Source organism: Apostichopus japonicus, chromosome 13 (assembly GCF_037975245.1).
Source record: "Apostichopus japonicus isolate 1M-3 chromosome 13, ASM3797524v1, whole genome shotgun sequence".
Classification (NCBI taxonomy): domain Eukaryota; kingdom Metazoa; phylum Echinodermata; class Holothuroidea; order Aspidochirotida; family Stichopodidae; genus Apostichopus; species Apostichopus japonicus.
The window spans coordinates 25,148,388-25,169,072 of record NC_092573.1 but is presented as its reverse complement, the minus strand read 5'-3'; the positions used below and the strand labels follow the sequence as shown (position 1 = coordinate 25,169,072).

The window sequence follows — 20,685 nt, the reverse complement described above, 5'->3', positions numbered from 1 at the left end:
CACAATGCTATATGTGTTGTAAATCCAGTTAATGTGTACTGCTATCAAGGGTCACTGTTGATGTAAACAGTAATGTGTGGAGTACTACACAATTGCTATATATGTGTTTTTAAATCCAGTTAATGTGTACTGCCATTAAGGGTCACTGTTGATGTAAACAGTAATGTGTGGAGTACTGCACAATGCTATGTGTACTGTCATCACATTGAGAGATTTGTTAGTCTGTGACTTCTCAGAATAATTCTCCCATTTATTGTACTTTCTCGCTAAACACTTGTACAACATTTCTCAGTATTTGTAGTCAAATCGTTTTCTTCTGATTCTTTACAGAGGAGGATGAGTCGCTTCTTGTTCCAACATCACCAGTCCAGTAATTATTCGTCTGGAAGCCAGCCTGAGAGCTCTGTTGCTAACAGCAACAGCTCACCCTGTTCCTGAAGCAGCTACTGTACCATTATTTGTTTTACATTCCTGTTCAATAGCAGCTTTAGTATTAGAGTAGGCTAGAACATACAAACAAAGGCTAGATCAAACATTTACCTTAGTCTTAAACAGATTCCAAGAAGGAGTTAACGCTATATTCATTAACTATTACCCTATATGTCGTCTTTATGGTCTACTTATACTCATTAAATCCAAACAGCTTTTTCCAAAAACATTCTCTCCTTTTCAAAGATGACTTGGAAAAGAAAAAAAAGTAGACTTAAAAGAGGCGAATTCTTCTATTTGCTGATTGTTTTTGCAATACCTTTAAAACCGAAAAGACTTTCTGTTGTGAAGTTTGTGTACTAATCTGATGCCAACTGCTTCAAATGGAGTAGCGCCGCTCGCTCGCAAGAACTGAAACGACTCTTTTTAAAGTAAGATATTATAATGTCTATAATGAGAGGTCAAGGAGAGGACTGAATATTCTCTTCATTTCCTTCTGAAGGAGCATCGTCTATCCATGGGGGTAATTTCTGCAAAGTAAACTTTGTGTGTTTTTAAAAATGAATAAGTTCACCCCATGAAGTCTGTAACAAAGAGACAGGTGGTGAAAGTTGATGGATTTTCCTACAGTATCATCACATTTTTAGGGGGTAATGTAGGCTTGTTTTTTTAACCAAAAAAATCACAACAGAACCTATGTAGATATGTATGATGGTTTGAGGAATGGTGAAAACAAATATGAATCTTGTGAGCCACAGGTAGCGATGTCTTCATCCTTGATTCTTGGTGCTTTTAGGAGTCCATCTTGTTGTCTCTTTAGACAATTCTTTTATATATTTTGCAAGTATTTGGATATAAATCCTCCCTCACACAACCACAGTCAGTAATTCAGTGCAGCGTTAAGACACTCTGATGTTGGAAGGCCGTCTCAAGCAGGAACATGTGATGCTAACACTGAACCCCATGACACTGTAGGATTGTGGATCATTCAATCGGTGAAGCGATCCTCTTTCATTTAGCCGATGAAATGAGAAAACGAGACCTTTGATATTTCATCATTTGTTCCGAGGCATGCAGTTATTTAAGGTGTGTGTGTGTGTGTTTCTCATGCTAATTTAACATTGATACTACACTGACCTTTCAGCTACTCTCAGAACTTCAATCATAAAACAAGAATTATTTGCTGAAGTAGCAAGTTTAGTTTTCTTTTTCCTTGATAAGATCTCTTAGATAAATATTTCACATATTTTGGGGGGGGGTTTGTAGAGACTTTCTTGACAACATTGTGTAAGCAATAAACATTGCCAACTCCTCAGAATAAGGTGTCAACCACCTCTTAAAACAAGAAGGCTAAGAGAAACAAATAAAGATCGGTTGATAATTAACCTCGTCGTCATCGTAGTCGGCAGCGAGTTATGCAGGTGTGAGATAGAATCAGTTGGACAGCTCGTAATATATATATCTATCAGTCATAGAGATCGCAATGCTGGTTCATGTCTGATTGGAACCATGCAGTGGTATTTTATTACCCCCCTGATCCAATTACCATATCCAGGCTGATTTGTGCAGAAAATACCTGAATCGGCCAGGAATCTTGGAGGTTGAACAGGTGAACGCCATTGGTTTCCTGTCGATCTTGTTTAGCCTTTTGATACTGATTTTTTTCTGCTTGCTTGTTTAATGTAACAGCTGGTAATGGTGTCACCATCCATTACCCTACATTGTTATAATTTCACATCTCACCCGGCAAGGACTATTCTACACACCCTTTCCTTTCTTGGTCATAACCTTTGTTTTCTTAAAAATTTCCATTTTTTTTCCCTTTCCCCTCAATGAGTAGTACCTTATTGCTGGGGTGAACACAGTTAACTATTTCATTACAAATTGACCACATGTTCCGATTCAGCAGTAGGCGGACATCCTTCTATTTGTGACACATAGATTAAAGGTTATCTTGAGCATTATTCCTCTAACTCTTTTACATCAACATAGCCTGTAAACCCTGTCACAGGTAAACAGCTTGAAGATCACAGTTTGAGCCATCGCTATCTTTTTTGTTGTTGTATCTTTTCTTAGCATTCACCCTAAATACCCATTGTAGCTGGATCTAAGAAAGCTATGGTACTAGGCTTCATGTCAGAGTAGACTTTCTTGGAAAGTATCCTGTGTTTGTGTCAATGAACTTTTGCCCAGTCAGAAAAGTGTAACACATCGAAGGAGTCATGGACCCCTTTGTCTTCCCATCCGGAAACAGGTGTTGTGTAAGCATTTTGCATCCTCAATTTTCTAGTCCAGGGTGAATTTAATTTCAATAATTGCCATGGTTTTTCAATCGCTTGTGGTTACATGTTGCGACGTTTGTGACTGTCATGTGTGGATTATACCATACTACATAATTGAAATTATAGCAAATGCGTACAAATTTAACCCGTTTTCACTGGTGGATATCCTTTCCGATGTATCCCTTTGCACCAGATATGAGAAACAGGAACTGCCTATTATCTGTTTCTAGACATAACTGAAATATACCGTGCGAGTGTTTTCATTTCTCGTGATAAAATATTGATCCCGTTTGTGTCTCAAACTTGGAGATATTGCCCGTAGACTGTACAGACTAGATATGTGCAATGCCAGACAGGTGAGGAACACTGATGAAGTAGCTACCACATGGTACAGACAGAGAGTTGACACTTTGATGTTATTTGACATCATCATGGGTGACAAACTTTTACAGTTTTGACAGCTATCAAGGGCATCAGTGCACAACCAATAAAAGCCCATTGGTTTCTCCCTCTCTGTCAATTAATGACACCATTATTGTCATATCCTTCTCACCTTTTGTCTTTCAGAGTTAAGTCAAGTTTGCCAAAGAGTAGGTATTGTGGCATGCCACCAGGGCAGGGGTGATTTATGCAGACACTTTGGAATGTATATACTTGAGATAAGAAGCTGCTGTAGCAGCATTGCTATAGTCGTCCCACTACATCTGAAATGCCTTCTTTTTTTTGCATTTGGTAGACGACTTTGGAAACCATATGGAGTAGGACTCTCAACAACAACAAAATGTTTACAAATTCATACATTCTTTTAAAGTTATCCTCCAAATGAAATCTTTAAACAGGTAATTAACGAGTCTGATTCAGTAATCATGGGTTTTGTCACTCAGACACTTTTCCTAATAGTAGGTTTATAAAACAAACATTTTAGGCAGCATTTTTGACAATATCATCATGATTTGAGAAATGAAATTTGAGTTGTGAAGCAAATAACCTAAATTGTTAGGGGATTTTAACATTGAACAGTTTTCAATACAATTTATAAAATTAACTGTACCAAATCTTTCCCAATGTACCTTCAACGGTTAAAGCATCTTAGCAAGTTTGGTAAAGTACACAAATCCCAGAACAGTACAGTTAATTGGCTGATAACTAGTCAAGCATGACTAAATGCATGGAAAGTGTCAAATGGTAAAAATGGTGTTGTATACATTTTGCATGTATGAGTTTAAATCATTCATTTGTTTACTACTTAAAGTTATTTTGGCACGGGGATGGTGGAAGAGGGGGTGGGGGGGGGGGGATTGAGAAAGCTGTCTTTAAGTATGATCTCATTTTAAGGAATACTTGATAGGTTGGTTAAAAATGCCAGAACAAATGTAAAAGAGTGCTTTAAGTATAAATGGTTTTAAATTGGGGAATTTGAAATGCCACTACTCTAAACTTGGACTGTTTCTACCAACTTTCTATACAGCTTGTAACCAATTAAAGACATAATTCATTTACATTGATGAATGTTGTTTGTATAATTGTTTTAACTCATTTTTGGATTTTAAAATCCATATGTTTGTAAATATGTTTTAGGCATGGAACAGTGGTTTCATTTGAAAGCATTGCTGGGAGCATGCTGTTGCTGAACATTAAAGATACAAGTGTTTTTTATTATTATTATTATTATGAGATGCTGTGAATTTCTGAAATGAATGGAATGATCTAACAGGGTGTATATTATTGAAAGTTTCTCTTCTGCATGCTTCTCAAATATGCTAATGGTTTTTGTCATATATTGTTACTAAATTTACAGCGTATGTGCCTTACTAATGGAATAATCCATTTATCCAGTTTGAAATAAAGATTAGAAATATATAATGTTGCAGCTTTGTACATTCAGTCTCCTCTGTTTAACTTTCTACTAAAGCTTTCACAAAAAAATGCCCGCTTTGAGTCTATGCAAAAAGACGAAACACAACCCCATGAAAATATCAAGAAAACAGTTGATTCTATTTGTTTCTTATCCATCTTTTTCCTCATTTTCTTGAAATCAACAATTTAACATGCTTGCTTAGTATTAAATGCTGCTAAAGATCGTTACCCTTTATGTCACCAAATCGTTTTCAGTTTAGGAATGTTATTTTCTTCTCTCATCACACACCATCAGTGGACCTCTTGTTGAGAAATGTAAACCAATTATTTTATTACCATCACTTACAAAAACTTGTACATTGTTGCATCAAACATGTGATGCCTCAAAGTCTTGACGTAACCATGTGAAACAAGTCTCGCAAGTTGAGGATGTCTTAAACAATCCCACAGTGTTGCAGATCTGTAATGACTGTTGTTACAAAGTCATCATTCTGATCAACATTTAACAGAATGAAGGTGTATATGTTTAGTGGATAAAGCAGGCTTATTGTATTTTCCTCCTAACCCTGAAATTTCTGGTACCCAGCACACATATGTGCATGAAATGGAATGATGATTATGAAAGCCAATTATAGAAACATTAAGCATTTATCTCGTCTCACCAGATCGAAGCAAATTTATCCCCTACAGCAACCAGTCGTCAGGAACAGCTGAATGTTAAGAAACATGAGGTTTCATAAAAACTGCTGATCGTCATTCTAAAAATATTTCATTTACTGAATATATTGTCTTGAACATTTTAACATGGCTTCAGCTATATAAGCTAATTAAATCCTGAGGTGGGGAAAATCTTTTTAATTTTGATTTTGTACACTAGTTTGATCTTCTGCATTCTTGGTGCATACAGGTCAATATGGCTTACCAAATAATGTATGATATCACAAGTGCTGTTCATAACATTCGTCAAGCTGAATAATCCTGGATGCAAACCCCACAGTATGTACAGAACACTAATGAGATAACACCCATCAAGCTGAATTAGCCTGGGTGCAAACCCCACAGCTAGTATGTGCAAGACACATAACACTCATCAAGCTGAATACAGCATGCAAATCCCACAGTATGTACAGAACACTAATGAGATAACACTCATCAAGCTGAATTAGCCTGGATGCAAACCCCACAGTATGTGTAGAACACTGATGAGATGACACTCATTAAGCAGAATAAGCCTTGGTGAAAACCCCACAGTATGTGCAGAACACTAATGAGATAAGAAGCTGAATAAGCCTTGGTGTAAACCCCACAGTATGTGCAGAACACTGATGAGATTACACTCATCAAGCTGAATAAGCCTTGGTGAAAACCTCACAGTATGTGCAGAACACATAACACTCATCAAGCTGAATACAGCATGCAAACCCCACAGTATGTACAGGAGCTATAAGGATGCCAATGATGGCACATTCCATGAATAATTGGACACTGATCAAGAAAACAAACAAAAAAGCAGCACCAATTCCTTACTTTCAATACATCATCAGTTTCTAAATCTTTCACCTATTCATTCCAAGATTCACCCCACATGGCACTCAATTGAGGTAGCTGTTAAAAGTCAACAACAACAAGATGTGTACCTCACTCACCCCTCCAACCTTTAAGATATTTGGGTTATCCTCTCATCCTCACACGATGGTCCAGTATATTCCTTTCTGAAACTTTCAGTTATGCCTGTGACAAGAACACATCATCAACTGAAGAGTTTTGAGGCCATCAGAAGCAGAGCCATGTAGGCAACAAACAGACCGAGGGAGCTGGTATGTGTTGAGTAGATGGATGCTGTTGCCTCATTGCAGGCATCACCCCGACAACAGCTCATACAGGTTGACGTACCCAGACTCATGATACAACCTTCAGTGCATTCATCTGTACAGTTCCTCTCAACTCCAATCCTCTGATCCATGTAATACTGCAACTTTTTCTACAGAAAAAAAAAAAAATTGATGAATTTGTATGAATCATTGCTAGAACACACAGGTGCATTTGTTGGTCAACATTTTTTCAACAAACGTTATTATATCCTTCATGCATTTAGCTCCATACTTTAAACTGTGTCTTTAAACTATACTGAATAGAAACATATAACTAGCTAAGCTCATGTCTTCCTCTAGAGTGGAAAATTTATGCAAATAAAATACAACTTGGTAAGAAGTTTCGCCCAAGTTGCAGACCTGCCCTTCACTGTTGAGTTTACTCGATCTTTCCACATGCTTATACCCGTAAGCTGTAACCGATTCTTTAAATCACACTTCTCAGCAATTGTTTGCAGTGCGTTGTTGGTCGACCCTTCTCATTTACTCACAGAATCTGACCATTTCATATTTAACATCGATGATAGCGATTGTATATACTAGATGACATTGTTGGCATCCAGAACTGGCCGCACTTGGCTTCATGTTGCTATGAGGCAGCATGGGTATTCCTATGGTGCATTATTAAGAACTTGTCTACAGCTGGGTAATATGATTCTCTCGGTTTGCCTGACTGAACAGCAGATACAATCATTCATCCTGAGCAGGGCGACGACTGATTGTGGTTTTTTAATCAACGGAAGTACTGACCCATTCTAGAGATAGCAGAAGGAAATAGCAAAACTTAGGAATACTGCCAAGAGAACATTGGATCGTTGACATTAAAGGCATTTTTCCGTTAACTAGTCTGTTCATCACAGAAGCTTGTGTGTGTATCATACAGATCCAATAATGCTACTTTAACGATATTATTTCTGTCGACTTTTTTTCACTTACAACTTTAATACAACATGATTGTCAATTCCGGAATAACTTGAACAAATGTATTCAGTTTGCAGTGTATCACCATTCTCATGATTTCATTTTCAGATTTTAAAATTACTTTTTTTAGAAGATTTTTTGGGTGAACTGCTAAAAATTTATGGTTAACACATGATAGGAATTCAAAAGGAGCATGATTATGTTCTACATATTTGCCTAACTTGTCGACAGAATAGGTTTGATCCAGTTTGTATTATTATAGACCAAGAAAAATATGGGACAGTTCAAAAAGAAACAGATAATTTCTGAAATCAAAGTAGTCATGACCCCCCCCCCCCAATTATGAAACAATGTCACATTCAGGACATGTTCCATTTAATTGACCTTATTGTCCAGACTTTTAAATTACTTTTTCTTTCCTTTTTTAGTGAGGACTTTTTAATATTCATTAAATGAAAGAGGCTCCAGAGAATAATCCTAAGCTGACATAGATAGCGATTAATGCATAATAAGGCTGGTGTCTTCGCACAACATTCTAAAAGATGATTACATTAGTGCGTGGCAAGTGTCACAGAAACTGGCAGGCGCATGCTACATATGTTAACAGTCTGTTTCTTTCCTCTGTTAACCTTTTGTGGTTTTCAGGATGGTATCCGACATATGAATGGTACCGTCATCAGTCTTTCTCACGATATTTAATAATTAGTTATGAATATAGCAGATTGTGATTTGATGTAATGTGTGAATTAACCGAGATCAGTTCCTCTTGAACTGCGATGATATGATCGTTCGTGTTTCTAAGTTTATTGAGCTGTACAGATGATCAGTCATCATCTGAATTCTTGTACACCAATGTCGTAGAAATAAACGAAGAAATAACCCTCTGTTGGGGGTTAGAATGCTGGCAAGTGTTAAACAAACAGTCTGTTCATTGAACCAAAAAGACAAACACATCGTCAGAATTTAGGCTCAATGACTTTTATCATCACTCTATCAGGAGTTTCTCACGACAGACGGAACTGCCTTAATATATTGCTCATAATCAATCAGTTTCAATCGACCTATATATTTGTTACAATTTACGTAGCACTGAACACATCACAGAGGTATTGGAATGGTTTTCATGAGCATATTGATTCATGGATTACCATTTTCTTAATCTGAACTGAAAACTGTGAGAACAAAAGAAATTAGGTATTTCCTAAGAACCCAAAATGGAACATATCAATCTTTGTAGCTTGCCCTTTTGCTCAGTTCCCCTTTAATGCATGTTGAAGTAGAGGCATAGGTTCTGGCAGAACAGCAGTGATGATATCATAATCAACTTTGCTGATATAAACCCACCCCCCCCCCCAAAAAATATATATATACCAAAGTGATACCAATCTTTAATACAGGAAACATATAAATACTAGATCTATATATATATATATATATATATATATATATATAATAATTTAAGTCAATATGAAAGGAGTACATTTTCAGAGAGAAGTGTTCACTCACCATGCAAAATCCAGAACAGTTGACCATTGTATGCAATGTGCCGATTTCAATAACCTCACCGCAGTTCGTGACTTCTCCAACAATGCCATGGCACTCAATACAGGAAAAACTATCTACAATAACAAGAAGGAAGATTAAAACTATTGGAAAACATGCAAATAAGAATTAAGGAAAGAGAAGATGCGCTTCAGGTACCCTGATACCAGGGGAGGGGGTGACCAAGGGAGGGGAGACCCAAGGGAGGGGGAGGCCCAGGGTCAGTATGACTTGTATGGTTTTCAAAGTTTGGTGCTTTCCTTCATGCACAACGTCACCCGAGTCATAGAAAGTGTTGGTACAAACTACAAAGTATAAGTAAGCTAATGAAATGAAACCTCCACTTCTAATGGCTTCTTCCCCCACCCCACCACTATCAACTCAAATTGAGCAGTAGTACTGCACAGTTAAGTTAGTAAATTTTGCACTAACTTGACATTTTCCAACAAAACGAAAGTGTTCATAATGAACCTTCTTCTAGTCACACTATTCCTTTCATTCATTGCTACAATAGCAACGATATTGAAGTATGTTTTTTTTTTAATAGTAATTTCTTCTCTCCATTCATGCGCTCATCATGTAACATTTCATGGCAAGAACGCTCCACTTCCCCTGTCACCACATACAAAGCCCAGGGGACTGCTATACTTAACAGATATTGTGCACTGCTCCTTCCATCCTACTGTATAACATCTAACTCCACTTAGCTCTCTATCATCTAAAAGAAACATTCCATGGCTTTTGAATAGGTCAAAGTTCACATCCTAATCCAATGTGTTGGAGTAATTACATCTACTAGCCTCTGTGAACCAGGATTATTTATTGTCTATTGAACCTAAAATGTTGCTTTAATTGTTGTTTGATTACACCATTGGTTTCCTTAAGTCTTTGTATTGTCTCTGTTAAATATGTTAATCCCATCATTTTTGGATGCAAACACTTCAGTGCTATAAATTTCAGAGACATTTCAGGAATGTTCCACTTGCTCACTAATTGGTTGTTTTTTATAATACAGAATGAATACCACTGAAGAACCTAACATGTGGTATTGATTTGACATTGATTTGAACAATTGGAAATGTCAGGTACAAACATACCATTGCAGCTAATTTTAGCACAGAAAGTAGTTACCTATGCAGACTATATAGAGTCTATAAGCAGCACCAGGTTTTAAAGAAAACCATGTTATCAACAGGTGATAAACAAAACCATGTTATCAACAGGTGATAAATCCATTTCTCTAATCATACAATATATATATTTATACATATATATATGTATAGTTAGGGTGTCCGCATATAAAGCGGGAGGCCCAGATTTGAATCCTGGTGGAGGCTGGAAGTGTTTTCACTGTACTAGATATTCCAACTCACTACGATTTCAAATATATATATATATATATATATACATATATATATATATATATCTAGCGTCATACTTTAAATTGTGTTACACTTTATACTCTACAGTATTAAAAATGTTTTATTGTTACTAAGCAGTGATTTAACAAACCAGCTGTGTGGTAATGATCCTCCACTGAAGACCAAATATGGTAGTACACAGTTGCAGCTGTTCATAGGATATAACTTGTACCATGTCTTTTAAAAGTTCTCAAAATGTCATTATAGGCTGGGTGCTTACCTTGCTCTTGTGTAGTGACTGTAACTGCCTCAAATGCCATTAAGAGCAACAGTGTGTACATCCACTCATTCAGTCCAGACATAGTTGACAATCTATTAAGGATAATATTTTGGTGGTCATCAGAGTGAAAATTTCAATCTTTGCAAAACTGGGTTTATCAAGAAGGGGTTTCGGTTGCAATGAAATGTTTGATACTGTAAGATGGCACTGAATAGCAGACATCACACAGGGCTCATGTGTAGCCCAAGTAATTACCCTGGCCCAGACAAGGCCTTCCACCACAAAAGCGAGATAGGTAAAGCAAAGGAATAGTAAAGCAAAAGGCTGTTTGCTCTTCTTGGTCAACAAAACAACAACACTATGGAAAAGTATGAATGATACTAGAAAAATTCCGAAAGAAAAAGAAAATTCAGCAAGGAGAACGTGACTAACAGCTTTATATGTTTTTATAATCTGATGATTATTTTCATTTCGCGAAATTTGTCTCGCTTAGGCCTATTTAGGCTTGCACTAACGTTCACTTAGATCTGACAAAGTATGGGTGGACGTATGGCTAGCCTAGGCACAGTAATACTACTATCCTAACCAAAGTTATTCTGCGAATTGCTCTTGTTCTCAAAATAACTTTACGTTTCCAAAAGCATATTGTTGATAAATTAAAATTTTACCTTGCTTACATCACTATTTAGAATTGTGATGCCGAATACCTTAAACATGGGTAAAACGTAGAAAGAGCATGGCAAAAAGTTGAAATCATTTTCAAAAGTATCACTGTTCTAACGCATCCCAGATAGTCGCCTCTGCATGCCTATCGTCTTTTGATGGAACTTGTGTTCGTAGACGTACGATCCGACGAGCTTTACATTGTTACCAATGATTATTTGATAAAACACTGCATGGTGCGCCAATTGTGCTATAAATCTAGAGATTGTGATACGGTTAGATTGTTTTTCTCCAACGTAATCAAGACGTGACAGTGTAAAAGCAAAGTTGTCGAGTATTTCATGACAGGATGTTCTAAACTAATTTTTACACCAGTGTAAAACCTCCCACAATTGTTAGATTTATACTATAACAGCATTATTGCTAGCTGAATAGTAGCCTACTCCCATTTCCAGACCAAAAGAAACAGTTACTTTAAGACGTTACTGATACTGTCAAAACGTCCATTAGGCACTTTTCTTTAAATCAAGTTAGAGATCCCAATTCCTATCTTTTCAAGTCACTAATCACTTAGGATGCTATATATCATCAAATATTATTACGACATTCAGATACAAAATTCCTCTGGTTTATATTGTCTTTGGCCGACTATATTATGTTTGGAAACTAACCTTCTATGAAATAAACTATAGTTTAGAACATTCCCGGATGGAAATACTCAGGAGAAATCCTACATTGCCACACAAGTGCCATCTCCAATTTTTAGCCATGCCATCCATGTATCTTACAGCAATTAAATTCAGTATATAGTAGGATCATACAGATTAATAATTGCTTTTGAATTTTGAACTCATATAAATTTTCTTGGGAAAATAACTTTTTCTGAATATTACAAATACTGAAGTCAAAAGAGTTTTTTCAACTTCTGTCTACAAACTTACCAATAAAGTCTAGACGGGGGGCCTAACACGTCTTAGGTTAGATAACGTCTATGAGAACATGACCTTTATGGATGTCATTAACAACGTGACCACACAATCAGTGATACTCTGGAGGGATAACATAGAGACTGGCAGATAAAACCCTGAAAAGGTCAAAAAGAGAAATACGTAATGAGACATCTAAATTAGGGTGGCAGTGTAAGATGAATAACTGATACGAGGAAAATGGAATTTTCGTGACTTTTATCTGAAAATCATTTGTTATATACCACACGTCGCGCAGATGACCTCGGCATTGCTAAATTCTTTCATATAATCATGGAAGACTTACCACAAAATCCTGGCGCAAGTATGACAAGTTAAAAGTCTTCGATACCTGCATTTAAGATCTGTTATCGCACTGAGTTGGAATTTTTTAACTCTATTCTCGCGCAACCAAAGCACTGTGGGTCTCAGTGTCAGCAACTTAAGGTGACCGTTACCTTTCAATTTGGTATGAGATTGTGACAGAAGATACGACGGACAGTGGAATTCATACCGACAAATAGAAACTGTCGAGAATTACAGGGGTGCAGAGATGTCCTTCAGTGATCTCCCCATTATACAGGGTTCAATCTTACTCTAGACCAGCTAGGGTACTGTGAGTGTCATATCAGTAAAGATTTCACAAATAAAGTCACTGTGTTTGTGGAACAAATATGAATTACTCGTCCGAATAATGTAAACGCACAAAGGCCCCCATGTACCACCCGCAAGTAATTCTACATTAATCCTCTGTTCTAATCCGTCACGTTATAATGTGGTTCTTTTTCTCAGTATATATGATAATGAACTTGTTAACCGTTGCAGGTTCACCGTCAGTCAAGGCGAACCAATAGATGGAAGTCCGAAGCTGGAATAATGCTCGGAAATAGCCATTAATCTCCTAAAACATTTTCGACCTACTTACTGCACAATGATTCACCCGGTCATTTCCCGTCGATCTCCTGGTATAGATATCCATAGGCCAGCAGGCTATATGTGTGTTCTGTGTTAGCGATACATAGATGGGATATACAGAGATATGTACTCTAACTTAGGGTGGCATTGTTAGCGTATAGAAAACGAGTTCTCAATTGAACAGCAAATTTCTTTATTTCAGTCAACTATTTTCAAATTTCGATCACATGTCCCGTCTCTCATCTCCGCGTTATCACCTGCGGCATTTGTCAAGTGTTTCGATTCCTACTTTTGATGGAAGAGGGAAGACAAAGACAAGAATGTCTGAAGCACTTTGTCGCCCCACCCCCCCCCCTTCCCCTCCCACCTACATTTTAACATTCTAGCGTGCATCCGACTGATCGCGAGTAACACGTGACGGTCGTTAGAAACTGTTTCTGGTGGTCAACTTGGTCAAATTCCCCTGATGAAACCTTACGCCGTATACCTTCTTTCGAAATGGAATATTCGTAAGAAATAAGTAACAATGAGGAAGAGGGGGAAGGGTGTTGTCTGATCTCATGAAGCAACAAGGGCTCCCGTTCTTGGATTTTCTGCCCTGATTTGCGATGACGATTCCCGTGCACGTTGGTCCCCCTGTATACGCAAGTTTAATTCTTCCTTTACTTAGTTCTGGCCTACAACAAGACAGCTGACATATATGGAGAATCTCTGTTAAAGTACCTGACCGAAGGCATTGCTTCTTTTAATGTCTGCATATGACTTCAATGGTTCTATATTTGTCTGACGGATCCAGCCTATAGATCAATGGCCGATATTCCTTTAGTTAGCATTCATATTTGTGTCATAATTATATAACAACAACATTTTTGATTGATAACAATACGCCAATAACAATATGCCGTCCAATAGTAAAGACGCCGTTGTTAATGTACTATAGTGTAAAGATTCGGTGGTTTTCATCAACTAACGATAAATGCGAACATATGGAATTAGTAACCAGAAAAATGTACAGAATGGTATGGGGTTATATGCGGCTGCTATTGGCCTCCGTATTGCCCATAGGATACACATATTTGATATGTATGTTGCACAGTGTGAAACTATTTCAGGGTGTCCGATTTGTAGCTATACTGATGCAAACAAGGACTGTTCATTGTATCAATCGCCCCCCTCCCCTACCCCTCGTCCCCGTTTTATTGTAACCGACGCCCGTCAAACGCACACATCGCACCCCGCACGTCAACAAACACTAAACACACATCATTTAAAAAGCTCAACTGTATGGATTGGTGCAAGGTCGATAGCACACTTGAAAAGATTTAGCGCAAACTGCCTTTTTTGTCGATTAGGTTTCTACAATCGATTGGATACTCCAAGTTGAGTCTGTAGAGAACAAATTAAGCGTAAACAGTAAAGTCTTCGACCAATTTCAACGTCAATAGCATTGTGTGGCAGTTTGTAATTACCATCTGAACAAAATGCTACCACATGTTCCGATTCAAGACTGATGCCTTCCTTCCACATTACCTTAAGATATCGTGACCAACGACCCCACCCCACCCAACCTCGCCCCACCCACCCCCTCACATGCACTGTTTTGAATGGACCACAGATTTATCAGTTGGCCTTTACATATTCGATGGACTTAGTTGTTCCGTCTGGGTGGGCATCTTCTCAAATGCATGCTGATCAGATCAGCAGACTGGCGAGTTGGAAATGATAATGCCGAGTCTGCGCAAACGATAACAGTTTATGAGTAACCTTTTGGACCCTTTGCCCGAAAATTTAACATTTTGGGGGGAAGTTTGTAAAATAGATTATGATTTGGATCATTTCGGCCTTTCGACCCCTAACCTTCCTATTACCGTCTTATTGACACATTGCCAAACGTGTGGATCATACTTCGGGTACGTTATAGTCTGTTTGTATAATCAAGCATATTAAAAATGAGAAGTTATAATAGACAATACGAGGAAAAGAGAGAGAGAGAGAGAGAGACGATAATCGATGCAGTACATGGATTTTAAGAACTCCGCCAAAAAAAATCTCGTTTTTAGGGGTTTTATAAAGTTGATATTTAAATCAAAACGTATATATAACTTAAAGCAAATCCAGAACTTCTGATACAACTGAGTTTAGTTGAGCCTATTAACATATGCTGTTTTCAATGTGATCATGTTCTAAATGTGTTAAAAGAGATATAAATTGATGCTTGATATTGATGCTTGATAATATCAAACCTCGGTGAACTTATTTATACCTGGCTTGCTCAGTATGGAACCATTTGTAAACAGACATGTTCTGCCAAGCCATAAGTCAGGCGCGTGCCATGCCCTTCGTGGTGTGAGGGGGCAAAGCCAAATTTTTGGCTATCGAGGCTAAGGTGCTAAACCGTCCAGGGGAAGTAGCTTAATCGGGGGGGGGGGGTGTCCATCTACTTCGAGACATTTGGTAAATATGGAGGGTGCTTTATTTGGAACTTTTGAAACAATGTGGAAGAATTTTCGACTGTATATATTGTATCGCATATACATGTTATATGCTTATATGCGTATATACTGTACTTAAGGAATTTTTGTAATGGGTTAAATACCCCAAAATTGCTCAAAGAGGTTTCCACTCCCCTTTTAGAAATGTTCGTTTCGGTAAGGGGCCTAAATGCAAAACTGTTCAATCATTTCCATAATTTTAAGTACAAATTTGTGTCTTGCAAATATATCTTGCCAAAGTATACGACTTTTTCAGTACGAAAATGTCTGTGTGGGGGGGGGGGGCATACCCTTCCTCCTACCCCTGCTGAATACGCCACTGTCATAAGTAAGATATAATCTCGAAAGAACTGTCAAAAATGACTTACGAAAACATACTATAGGGTCTATGTACCGTAAGTGAAGAACGCAATTAATATATGCGGACTCGGGTGTGCATTGCTTGAACTTCACGACAAAGAAAACTGCAGTTAACTCAACACGTTATAAGAATTTGGCATAAATAGCAGGAAATCACTTACAGATAGACTCTTCCGACAAATCACATTGGCGCAACATCATTATATACCCTTCCAGATTTGCTTCAAAACCTCTCACTCTCTCTGCCATGTCGGCCCTAGGCGAAATATCCAAACAAATATTAGCCTGCCTCTTGTTTAAAGAAAATGTGTACTATCGAATATTGGTTACATGGAAATCACAACGCGGTTTGTTCAGTTTAAAATAAAATTTCGGCGGATTTGTGACATAGAGTGTGTTTATTATGTTGAGCAGAAATGAAATATTTATAAGGTTCAGCTAAAATGAATTAAACTGTATACTATTCTTGGCAAGGTCAAACCACATTGAGATCACTGCCAACTTAAACATCTGATTGTTGCATTATCAATTCCGTCCTGTTTTATCCATTGGGGTTTAAAAGGTTCACCTTAAGCCATGTTACTTCTCTCATTGTAGTCACTAACCACATATGGCCGTCGCACGGAAATATAGCTTATTGACATGTGAACGACTCCAGAAAACTATTAGGCCCCACCGGCTTAACCTGTGTCGTGGTGACAGGAAGCCAAATAAACCAGGTCAATATATGTATGTTATATAGTTAATAGAGCAAACAATCATTGTACATCGAAAATATATTGCCCTATTGATAGTTGTAAACAGCCATATAAGGACAAGGCGATGAACTGAAAGAAATATCTTTTCACGCTAACATCTCACGGTTTGTCGATCCGATGCACAATCACCTATCAGTGACGTGCGCATGATTTCAAAGGTCACGGGAAGGGGAGGGGATGGGTGCGTTCAACACCTCCCCCCGACTGATTGAGGTAGGGACTTGAAGGTTTATTGACGGCCAGAGGCGAATCACTGGTTTTATAAAAATTTAAGGAGGGGGTGCGGCCCTGGGGTCGTTGCAGTCGACTCCCATGAAGAGGAGGGGGTTGGAGTCATAAAACGAAACATAAAAATATCACTGAATTTAAAGAAAGTATAAGAATTTAGTACATGCTTGTCGCTGATGATAATTCGATATCATAATCCATTATATATCGGGGTGTTCGAACATTACATACCTATATTGGAACTTCAAACGAATACCCTTTTACAAGTTCATTTAGTAACGTAAGTTCATGAAAAAATTTCAGATATTGTTTTCTTCTGAGTTCAATGTCCATTTCGAATTTGCATAACCTTTTCTTGTCCTAGTTCATCTTATTCCTTAACTCCAAACAAACTCGCTTCCTGTTCCAGATTTGTCATAATTTTTTAATCATCTGAAATTCTGAAAGTGAAGATATATACAGGGTTTGTCGAGAATATTTAATTTTGGAGTAGACTTACCGAAAACTCTTCTGATATTTTATTTGAAAGTTGTTAACGATATTCATGTTAAAGAAAACACTTGGAAGTTAATTGTGTAATTCTTTACTTTTCTCTCTTTTAGGTGGGGTGGGGAGGGGGTGGGGGAGGGGTTACCATTGATATAGTAATATGTAACTGGCTTCTGAAGCCCACTATATGTTTGCTGTGTAGAGTTACTCAACTTTTTATAAACTATATAAACTCGTCCTGGAAAATAAAGATTGGAAAACAGAGTCACCTTATACGGGCAAGTTGCAGTGTAAGTGTATCCCCTGGCACCTTATGTATGGACGTTCTTGCGCAATTGCAACTTAGACCTATCGGATAGGTAACACAGGCGGGAGGGGGTGGGGGTGGGGAGGATCTCCCACAGTCATCCCAAATCACAACCCCAGCCCCCTTGTAATCGCCGTTCACGGAGAAGACATTTTCTACGTCGCTTTCAATTGTTAACTGTCTATCCATCACTCATGTATTTATGCATCGTTGTTTTGTTGCGTAATAATTTGATAAATAATAATAATTTGATAAATAATAATAAATAATGTAATAATAGTAAAATAAACTACGCCAAAAGGCAATGAAAAAAGGCCTGCTGCATATCAAACTGGAGTAAGTTAGCCACCCATGGACCAGGAAGCTTCGTATATATCATTTAAAAGACCCAGTTAATTGGGTTACACATGCTCCCAATTTAATGCAAAAATATGATCAAAGACACATGGTCAGGTATAGTAAAGATCTCTTATAATGAGTTACTCATATAGGTTTAGGTAATAGGGCTGTGATAATTCGGTCTTTCTGTATTATCAAGTCGCGTTTGAGTAAAGAGGAAGCGTCGTGATGACCTTCTCAGCAGGAGCAGCTGGGAGAGAAATAAACCAGAACAACCCCACTCCCCTCCTCTACCTTAAATAATCAAAGACAACCAAACAATGTCTGTATTTGTCATATATAGCGTCACGGTAAAGAAAACAAAATGTCGTCTAAATCAAGTATATGGGATTCTCAAAGACATTGTATTTTAAATATATCGGAATTGCTCCTCTAATAGGATAGTCTTGACGGTGATGTCAACTCCTCATGTTTTCTTATGCACCGATATTTCGGTAGTAATTTCGATATCTACCGATAATTGCCTCTAACCCCCCCCCCCCCACCCGTCCCCCACACACAAAGACCCTCTAAAAACTGTTTCCGCGACTGACAGACTGGAGATCTATACTATGCATACTTAACGTCAGTATATGCTGCTCTCTTCATGCAAATATAGTTGTGGTTTTAATGTTGTATTTAATGATGGGCTGTAACATTGTATCATTCCGACCAAGCCTCATTAGACACTCGTCAATGTATAGCGTTATATATGAATACACTTCACTTGTGAGTTACTAATTACGGCTAGATCAAACCCTGAAATAGTTTGAGCCCACGGATTTATTGTGATGTGTTCTTGTTTTATACAAGCATGTATTGAAACTTGTGACGTTTAACTAATTTAATCTTTTTTCCGTGTCATTGGTTGGACTAAAGAATAGATTACATCTTCTGGGTCTATATATGCCTATCTTAATTTTCCCTTCTTAGGTTATGATGCATAGCATGGCATTATCATGCAGATTTCCGCAAATCTATCTAAAATGGTATCTTTAGCTATGAGACCCCATCACCACCATCGATTTGTACACGCCATATTACCGATCATTAGCTACCGTACTGTTGTAATTAGTTATCGATTGTAACTATTCGATTGCTAGTTATCAATTCAATACGATATAGATTTTTAGTTTTGATTATTATTTTTAACGAATGCGTAACTGTTGAATGGCAGCTATATCGATTGTAACTGATCGATTGTGGTTCATCGATTTATGCCCTCATATATATGCAGGTATAGCTGATTGATCAGATTGGATAGAATAACAGCTAGGATTTGTTTATATATGTATATATAAATATATGCAGGATTTCTGAATGACATCCAGGCTACAAATTTATTTTCAAAAACAGCGGAAAAAGAAAAAGAAAACAACCATAGCCACAACAAACATAATGCAAATATGACCTTGATACATGGAGTAACTATCATGCAACTATATACGTAGCGGGCTGCGAATATTTATTCCCAAACTGGTTTGCAATTACTGAGTTTTCAGCCAATCATATTGCTCGTGACGTCAGCATCATTTATGACCATCTCTTCGAAGTTTGAAGACAGATACACTGAATCAGAAGAATGATAAGGTCCACGGGTCTATCAAATGTCAGAGCATGTTTCGTGGAATGGGTACTCTAAGATTAACTTCACGACGTGAGTTCACGTGTCTTGAATGAATATATATACGCAAACCATGCATGAGAGCAGCAATAGTTGGAATCGTTATAATACGGGATTAGATTAGGACTCTATAGTTAGTCTGAATTTTCCTTGGAAATTGGTACGCGAAAAATCAAGGCTATATTATCACACAACTTTTCAGTTGAATTATATGTATCTCCATTGGGCTCAATCATATATAGAGGAAACTATTGAATAAACACTGTACATTTTAAGACGGGAATTTCTCGTTGCAACGAATGAATTTTGGTAACCTCGAAGTGAAGGTTTCAATGTTGATGACGTAACTTTTCCAACCAATCATGAACAACTATTTACACATAATTGCAAACCTGTTCGGGGAAAAAAATCTCTAGCGGGCGATGCCTTCAAAAACCAAACCCATCTCTGTCTGCAGAAATGCTTTGTCGTATGAAACGCGAAACCCTTAAAAATCCGTTCGTTCGTTCGTTTCCGTCAATAACGACAGTGAACTTGAGGAATCCAATGAAAATTTTTATTTACATGATACGTTTAGAAATACGGAACATTCCCTCTTGTCTTCTTGAAAAAAAGTTTGTCGTGGACTAGTCCATTTGAAAACAGATGGGTATTCTGTGTTTACTTCCGCTATACACCGGTTAAAAAATACCTTTAAAATATTTTCCAATCGTACAAGAAAAATTCGGGATTGAATTTCAAAAGGAATATGAAAGATCCAGAGCTTGTGATGAAAACATTTAAGACAACACTTGCGACGGAGAAGTAATTTATAAAAGAGTTAATTCATTGCATCCCCCACAATACAGAATATGTGACGGTCTTGGAACCCTGGTATTTACATATTAAGACACGCCCATTGCTATGGGAGAGGGGATACGAGAAACGCGTGAAAAAAAGGTGGAAAGATTGCATACCACTGAG

At 37.6% G+C, this 20,685-nt stretch overlaps 2 protein-coding genes across 2 annotated transcripts in view; one reads left to right on the top strand and one right to left on the bottom strand.

Annotated features, from left to right (window-relative positions):
* LOC139978861 (uncharacterized) overlaps positions 1–4,574 on the top strand; it is a 49,160-nt gene extending 44,586 nt beyond the window's left edge. The window contains exon 18 of the mRNA XM_071989393.1: positions 331–4,574. Within this exon, the coding sequence (XP_071845494.1) occupies positions 331–374 (44 nt within the window). The 3' untranslated portion in view covers positions 375–4,574. The remainder of the gene's footprint in view (positions 1–330) is intronic.
* On the bottom strand, positions 1,682–11,385 carry LOC139978862 (uncharacterized). Its single transcript, XM_071989394.1, has 4 exons — positions 11,212–11,385; positions 10,544–10,635; positions 8,867–8,979; positions 1,682–6,549 (listed from the first exon to the last, which is right to left on the bottom strand). Exons 2-4 carry the CDS (start codon positions 10,623–10,625, stop codon positions 6,319–6,321), a joined length of 426 nt encoding a protein of 141 aa, XP_071845495.1. The 5' UTR covers positions 10,626–10,635; positions 11,212–11,385; the 3' UTR covers positions 1,682–6,318.
* Positions 11,386–20,685: the final 9,300 nt, after the last annotated feature.